General features: G+C 37.1%; 1 protein-coding gene across 2 annotated transcripts in view; it reads left to right on the plus strand.

Moving 5' to 3' along the window:
- Nucleotides 1-8,111, plus strand: part of PTN (pleiotrophin) — a 107,012-nt gene extending 98,901 nt beyond the window's left edge. Inside the window, exon 5 of one of the 2 annotated variants that reach the window (XM_056123993.1) lies at nt 7,479-8,111. In XM_056123993.1, coding sequence (XP_055979968.1) covers nt 7,479-7,534 — 56 coding nt within the window. In that variant the 3' untranslated portion in view covers nt 7,535-8,111. The remainder of the gene's footprint in view (nt 1-7,478) is intronic. The other variant, XM_056123994.1, reaches the window with a different exon arrangement.
- Nucleotides 8,112-8,699: the final 588 nt, after the last annotated feature.

Consider the following 8,699-nt stretch of genomic DNA (forward strand, 5'->3'; position numbering starts at 1 on the left):
AACAGATCCTGGTGATACACAGGCTTTGGACATATTTACATTGTAGTAGCATCACTGTTTTCCAGTCCTGTTCCTTTATAGAAATCTCATGATTTATTGAACAAGTATCTGAGTCAAGTGGTCCTATGCCATGCTGTCTCCCAGATGCTGGCATTACTGACCTCTGCACCTTAATGCCTATTACCAAATGTCCATAGCTTCCTCAGAGGTGAATTCTCCCTCTTTTTTAAAAAAAAATTTTTTATTATTTTTTTTCTTATTGATTCACCGTGAGGTACGGTAACAAAGCTTTCATATTTGAGTTTTTATCATACAGTCATCCAACTCTCATCCCTTCACCAGTGTACATTATCCACCACCAAAATCACCAGTATTCCTCCCTCCCCCCTTTCCACACCTTTCCCTGCCTGTGTGTCAGACAGCTTGCACAATACTCTCTTTTTTTTACTTTAGTTACCTTTGATTTTTCGAGACCAGACCCACCACCACTCATACCTGCCGAAAATGCAATGCTAGACAATGTGTTTTATATTGTTTGTTTTGGAGGCAATACTGTCTGAAGAGATCATTGCAGCAGGTTGCTCGGGTGTGAGGTTCGTTTGCGTGTCTCTGAATCCTGGCTATGTAGGAGCTTAAGTAGACAGTGGCCAGGTGTTGCATCATCTCAGAGTCTCATCAGGGGCCCACTCCTCCCGTGTCCCGTGAGGCCTGACGTTTGGCACCATCATCGCTTGGACCTGGAGCTTATTGCTGACTTCTAGAAAATGGCAATCACCAGATTTGTTAGGGGGTGGGTGGAATGAATTCTCCCTCTTAGCAGCACAATAATTTTCCTAATAAGAGTGTGTTCCACTGGTTTAATGGTTCAAGACCACTTTTTTTGTTTGTTCTGGAGATTACACCCAGCAGTACTCAGGGGTAACTCCTGACTCTGTGCTTAGGGATCACTCCTGGCAAGCCTCAGGAATTATATAGGGTGCCAGGGATCAAACCTGGGTCAGCTGTATGCAAAAAAAAAAAAAGCACTCTAACCATTGTTCTATCACTCAAGCCCCCTTAAAAAGCATGCTGAAAGTAGACTATAGACCGAACATGATTGCCACTCAATGCCTCTTTTGCAAACCACAACACGCAAAAGGAGAGAGAGAGCAGAGGGGAATGCCCTGCCACAGAGGCAGGGGGGGATGGAGGGTGGGAGGGATACTGGAATCCGTGGTGGTGGGAAATGGGCACTGGTGGAGGGGTGGATATTTGATCATTGTATAGTTGAAACCCAAGCACAAAAATGTGTAAGTCTGCAACTGTACCTCATGATGTCTCACTATTAAAAAAATTTTTAATAAAAAAAAAAGAAAATTCCTCATCTTAGCATTTAAAAATAAATAAATAAATACATAAAATAAAATAAAATAATAAAATATAAACTAAATAAAAGTAGAAACAGGTTGGTTAACTTTCCTTAAAATATGAGGTACACTCAATTATTTCATTTGTTATGTTCCTTTATATGTTATCTGTACACATAAGCAACCATCTGTCAAAAGGGAATCAATCAAAGCAAAAAGGAAGAGTTTGTGGGAGCTTTGGGCCATAACTGGTGATATTCAGAGATTATTTCTGGCTCTGTGCTCAGGGATCACTCCTGGTGGGGCTCAGAGGGGACCACATGTGGTTCTGGAGTCCAACCCAGGTCAGCTGCATGCCAGTCAAGCACCTTACCTCCTGTACTATCTCCTCAGCCCCAGCAAACAGAAATTTTCTGAGAAAATGTGATAAGCTTCTTTCAGAATTCTCATTCCTCTGTCTTCTTGTAATAGCATCACTCCTCAAAGTCTTTGAAAAACTTTTAAATTGATTTCTTCTCAAGGCCTACTTCCAATGCTATTTCTCTCAGATTTTATAATATTGGAAATGGCAGTGGATGTTTACTTGGCCCAAAGATGAAGTAATCCTATTTCTAAAAGGGCCTGTGACTGACTGGTGAGGAGACAATGCAGGTTGGCTTGTTATTTGCCTTCTGAGAACAAGTCTGCTAGGGTAGCATCCCAAGTAAGTTGCTAATGAGAATGAAAGTAGTACATTATTTCAAAAAATAAATCTGTCAGTCCACATTGAGAGCTTTAAAAATATCCTGTCCTTTGAATAAGCAGGTCCTTCCCCAATATTCTTTAAATTAAAACAGAGCAAAAATACAAAGATTTTTCTGCCAAAGCAATGCATTTGATTATTGTTTACAATACATGAAAGGACAAAACAGCAAACTCAGTTTAAGAAGAAGGGGTTCAAGAAGGGCATAAATCAGATGAAAGAATAATCAAGTTTCAAAGCATATTCATGCAGTGGAATTTTAGAATAACATATGTTATCAACTGTCAATACGTTCTTAGTTTAAAATGTTGCATACTATCATAGAAAGGAAGCAGAAATATAACCTGCTGCAAAAGTGTTAGTTGTATATTATAAAACTATGAGTAATATGTATTTTTAACTTTTTATGTAATCCTGTGTTACTTTAAAAACTGAAAAAATAATTAGTGGTTTAAAAAAAAGAATGATATCACTCAGATGAGAAACTGCTTTTCCTTCGGTCTATATGTACTGGAGATATCCTTTTGCTCCCTAAAAATTCATTCTTCTCATGGATGTTGTCTTTCACACCAAATCTATCTGTGATGTTCCTGTAAATCAAGAGAGAGATGGACTTGGAAATCATAAAATAGCTGCCAAATAAAAATAGGTTTCATAAATCCATGATCCTTAACATATTTATTTAACAGGCTTTTAGAGTACTTATAATTTTGAAAGATTCTCATAGGGAAATCTTGAAAACATATCTTGTAATCAAAACAGAATTTCATTTTCTTTGCCATTCTATCCCAAAATGTACAAATAGTGCCTCGCAGTTGTTTGCTAAATAACATTGTTTTAAACACTATAAGTGAAATAGGATCCAAGAAGACATAATCTCAAGTGATAATCATAATGTCCCTCTGTGTATAGTATACTTGGTTTCATTACAGTCAATTTACAGGAAACAGATGCAGAAAATTGACTCACCCAAGTTTAGAGTCAATAAGTGGCAGACATTGATTAGAACCAATTGTCTAGGTGAAAACTTGATTCTCAGTGTTGACCTATCAGGACTTCATTATTTCCTCATTTTTTATTGAACAGGTAGCCATTTAGTGCTATGGTATCCATCACATATTGTAGCATGGTTTCTATTAATTCTTACATTTTCCTCTCATCTCTCTTCTTTCTTATCAGTAGCTGCTATGCACTGAAGCAATATTCTACGCTAAAGTTTGAGTTTTTGAAATAGATTACCATCAAAATGTCATTCCCAGTACTTTGATTTATAGCACTGAGGAACAGGCCGGATTTCTGCTGTATTTCTTCTTAGCAAGTATCTGAGATTTTGAAATACTTTCAACCATATATTCTAGTAAAATATGCATGAGAGAAAAACGTACTTTCATCTATCAACAAAAACTGGCCCAAGACAGAACTGGAAGGTTCATAGATCCAAGAAATTAAAGTAGGTAACAGATACCCAAGAAATTAAAGCAAGGTAGTGCTGAGAGTTTTCCAGAGCAGTGGTACCTCCCAGTCAAGTCAGCCTAGGGAAAACCACAGAGCCTCTTCTAGACTGGTGCCCTTTTCTCTCACATCTTGACAATGGCTAATTCCTGTTTGCAACCATTTCTGCTGCACAGTTTCAGTCCAGATGGGGAGACTGACATGCAGCTCAGAGTGCTATTTGGAGGGTGACATGTGTGGGCTCCCTTCTTCCAACTTGGCTCTTTTCAGTATTGAACTAAGCTACCCTTCCATTTCACAGCAGGAGAGTGATCATGTTCGCTTTTTAAAATCTTAAGAGTTGAGGTTGAGGCAATAGCACAGCAGATAGGGCATTTGCCTTGCATGTGGCTGACCCAGGTTTGATTCACAGCATCCCAAATGGTCCCCCTAGCACCACCAGGAGTAATTCCTGAGTGCATGAATCAGGAGTAACCCTTATGCATCTCTGGATGTGACCCAAACCCCCCCCACAAAAAAAATTTTAAGAGTTACCATCTTATGGCTCTATTACAAAACACTATGCTTTATCCAACTACAGACTTATTTCTAGACAATTAATAATCTGCACAATAAAGATTTCTCTCACTGTAAGTTCCAAAAGTTAGTGAAATAGGACATTTTACTCACAGGCTTAACTCAGGCTTCTACTTTTAAACAGGAAAAAGAGGTGACAGATTGCAACAACATTTAAATATAAGTGCATGCAATCTTATTCATCATAAAATAATGATTGCCAATGAAATATTGAGATATTGCAAGATAGCAATGGTATTTATAGTCCTAACTTTCTTATGCATTAATAAGTGGACTCTCACACTTAAGCATTCATTCAAGCAGTCTTACCACTAAGCATTCATTTCTTCACTCTGCCTACAACAAATATTTCAAAAGCTCTTATTTTGTACCAGAGACGAAAGACACAGAAACAAAAGACATTCCGATGGTCTCTGTCTCTTCTCTCATAGGAAGAAGGAAGTACATATTCAATAAACAGCTATAAAATGAGTAGTCCCATTTACGTTTCCCTTCTTCTCTTCCCACAGTTGTCCCCATGACAATTGTGGGTTCACATGTTTTGGGTAATGCTTGGACATACCTGGTTGTAGTGCTTAGTACATCAGAAATCACGTACTTTGTTGTATGGGGGTATTAAGGGGAGCGATAGCACAGCGGTAGGGCGTTTGCCTTGCAAGTAGCCAACATGGCCGACCCGAGTTCGATTCCTCCACCCCTCTCGGAGAGCCCGGCAAGCTACCGAGAGTATCTTGCCCGCACGGCAGAACCTGGCAAGCTCCCCGTGATGGATTCGATATGCCAGACACAGTAACAACAAAGTCTCCAATGGAGACGTTACTAGGCCCGCTCGAGCAAATCGATGATCAACGGGAGGGCCTTTTACCTTTACCACTGAGATAGCACTCAACATATGATGTGGTGCTGGGGATCAAACTTGCAGCCTCATGTCTGCAAAGCAGGTTTCCTTGTCAATAGAGCTATCTCTGATCCCTGCAAGTATAATCTTTTAAGAGCAATAGAGGCACAATGGGAGTGTTTTAACAGCGGGTGGGAAATTCTGGGAAGCATTCCTTTTGGAAGTGACTTGGAAGCTAAGATCCTAGGAATGAGTATCTGCTGGCTAAGCGAAATTGAGAAAGGAAGAAGGGAAACACGCAGGCAACAGAGACCATAATGTGTAAAGATTGAAGTGGCGATAGGCAAGGAGAATTCAGGAAGATGGGTGTCTGGTGAGCTATTGAAGCATATGCTCTTGCTATGCCGCAGACTTATTTATTTCACTAACAAGTGTACTAATGTACACTGAGCAATATGTCGTCTGAATAGAAACTTTGTTTTGACACAGCTGATAGATGCTTCAGTGGTAATTGCAGTGCTAGAGCTAAGTGGTCCCAGAGAGGTGAAATAAAGATAAAAGATTTCTGACTCAAACCTACAAACTAGAAGTGGTGCTCAGACTAGTGTTTGAGGGACAGTAGATTAACAGAATGTTGATGCTGATTGAACTGTGGGGTTGATGGGATGAAGAGCATGTTTGAAGGCCAAAGACCCAGACAGAAAATAAATGTGCTTGAAATAAGCCTAAGTGCAGAGCCTTAAGTAATAGAAATTGATTCGAGTGATGCAAGATCAAAGTACATAACAAGACCACTAGACATTTGCTATAAATGTGATAAACAATAGAAGTTGAGTTGTGTTGTATGGAAAGATCTTTCTGATTTTCCTGCTAGGTCAGTGTGATTCGGACTTTCCCAAATCACAGATTCATTTGGTTCCTATTTTTTAAGGGTTGTTTAACATGATTATATGCCAGACACAGTAACAACATGATTATATATTATAATTTATTGTTATTATTATTATAAAATTATTAGTACAATTATTGCAATTATAGATTCCATGGCACTATTTAATAATCCTGGTATCGAGAGAGCAAATATTAAAAAGTTTTCCTTTTAAAAAGTTTTTGAGGTCACAGAGACAAGTGGTGACTATCCTCAATTTGTATGCAAGTGTAATAAAAATCATCAAAAGTTGCTTTTGATGCAAATCACTATCATCATCCCATGTTTACTTTATTCTCAAAACTTTGAACATTTCACTATGTGAGAGATCAAAATGATCTTAGGAAAATGCAAATTTTTCCTCCTCTGCACTGATTTTCAGTGACAATCCCTCATTTCTCTATTTAGATTTAACTCAAAGTGGACTTCAGATTTTGCAGTGTATCAAAGCAATTCCATGAAGACTTTCCACTTGTTCCAAAACATTGAGTGATTGACACTGTGAAGATTAAATGGGCAAGATGTTGACTTCTTGGTCAACAAATTGTTCATTAATGAACATAGAATGAATGTTAAGCTGAAGTAACAAAGTGAGAATGTGTGCTTGCTATCACCAAGGAGAATTAAGGAAAGATTCCCAGTCTCAAAGTGTGCCCTGGAATAAATACCCAATATAAGCTAGGTTTAAAAATCTAGAGTATCAAAGAATACTCTAAAGCATTATCAAATAAATTTATATAAATACCTGATCAGTGTGACTTCCATCTATTCATCTATTTTATACTACATTAAAGAATGTTAGCCAAAATGTGGAAATTATTGCCCCAAACTTCTAGCCTGCTGGTGAGCAAGAAGGTTATAAAGTGCTGATGCATCTCAGTAAGAGATTTGGAAAAGCTGAGGCCAAGGGAATAAGAGATAGATATATTCCATTTGACATCCTATGTTATTTCCCAGGTATATCATCTTAATACACAACTGTAGCTTAAGATATCAACAAAAGACTAGAAATTATTAAATGTTGAGACACTAGTTGTTTAGAAATGAAACAGAATGCCTTCTTTGACTTTACAGATACCTTGAACTTTGAAAAAATACCTTTGAAGTGCTGGTTGTCCCACTCTTCATAGATCAAAGGAAGGAGACACTTAAAAATGACAAGCAGAAATAATGAAAGATAAAGTGTGTTAAGTATAGAAAGGGTTAAGAAAAACTTCAGTAGTGTTCCATTGAGAAGCTTACCTTCTCAGCAAGGTGCTGTGTTCTATTTTCTAAATAGGACATCTGGACAATATTTTGTATATAAAGCTGGGCAGCCAATAGGGAAGCAGGCATTTATAGATTTCACACAGAGGTAAGCTATGTTAGGTAAAAGATGCATTGTTCCTGCCAATTTTTATAGGCCCTTTTTGCGAGGGCAGATTCATAAACACATATGTACCTGCATGCATTCAGACACGTGCCCTGAATGCAAACATATCTCCATTTTTTTTCTATTGACTTGTGTAATTCCTGGCCAATTTTAAGCGAAGTAGCTTCCTTCCCTCATGTATATTTTACTAATGTAATTTTTGTTTCTTTTCTTTGTAATTACAGCAGAATCTAAGAAGAAGAAAAAGGAAGGCAAGAAACAGGAGAAGATGCTGGACTAATAGATGCCATCTTCTGTGGAGCAGGAAAGGACATCAGTTAACTATTGCATTTATACCTACTGTAGGCTTTTTATTCAAAAATATCAATAGTTTAAGTCCATCCTAGGAAGAAACAAAAATAAAGATTTTTTTTTGTAGTAGCCTTTTTTAAATGTATACCATAGTACCATTAGGGACTTATAATAAAGGACTGTAATCCTATTAGAATGTTGACTTATAGAACCTGATAAATGGTAGAAAATTGAGGTAAGTTTTTTGAAGTTATGTGATATTTTACATTTAAAATCTTTTTTTTTTCTACATGTCTTTCTTTGGCAGCAATTTAAATGTTATGACCATGTAAACTACTTCTCTTGTTAGGTAATTTTTTCACCTAGACTTTTTTTCCCAATTGAGAAAAACATATACTAAACAAGACAGCAATAAAATATAATCATCATATTTGAGGAAAATATGTTGTTTACTGTCAATGGATTTTTAAAAACTAGCCAGTGAAATGAGGATGAGGTGAGGCAAGTCTTTAGCTCTGTTGGCATTTTTTACATAAAAGATTAAAATTTGGAATTCTTTAACTTTGGCAGAAGCATTTGTTTTCTTGATAAAATTATTTTTCCATCTGAGAACAAAATAAAATAGGAAAATAAATCAAGGTGATACTGAAAAAAAATGCCTTTGTGTGCAATGATTTGATAATATGACCTTTCTCCCTTCATCTCTTATACTCCCCAATGAGTTCATACAATGGATGTTTATCAGACAAAATAAGTCACTCAGGGCACAAATGTACAAGGTGTTATTAGATAAAGATATTCGTGACACAGGTATGAAAATTAAGCTATGCCTACCCCTATTTTTTAATTTTATGCCAGTATTGAGTAATTTGGGTGATTGATTATGGAATAGGTCCAAAAGTAGAGTAGGATTTGATAGACCAGAAAAATGCCATTCTTACATTGAATAAATTTGAAATTCACATAAATCAGAGCAGAGGATCATCATGAAAAATGATAGCTGTGCTTGACTTTTGTACACTAAGATTCATTACACTATTATCTACCATACAAGTACCAAAGACCATCTGTAGAACACTGTTATCTGCTGGACTCTCAGCACAGTCTTTCAGTAAGAAAATCTCTACCCTGTCATCCAGAGAAATAAAGTCTCA

This window comes from Sorex fumeus, unplaced genomic scaffold, assembly GCF_029834395.1.
Source record: "Sorex fumeus unplaced genomic scaffold, SorFum_2.1 ptg000048l, whole genome shotgun sequence".
Lineage (NCBI taxonomy): Eukaryota > Metazoa > Chordata > Mammalia > Eulipotyphla > Soricidae > Sorex > Sorex fumeus.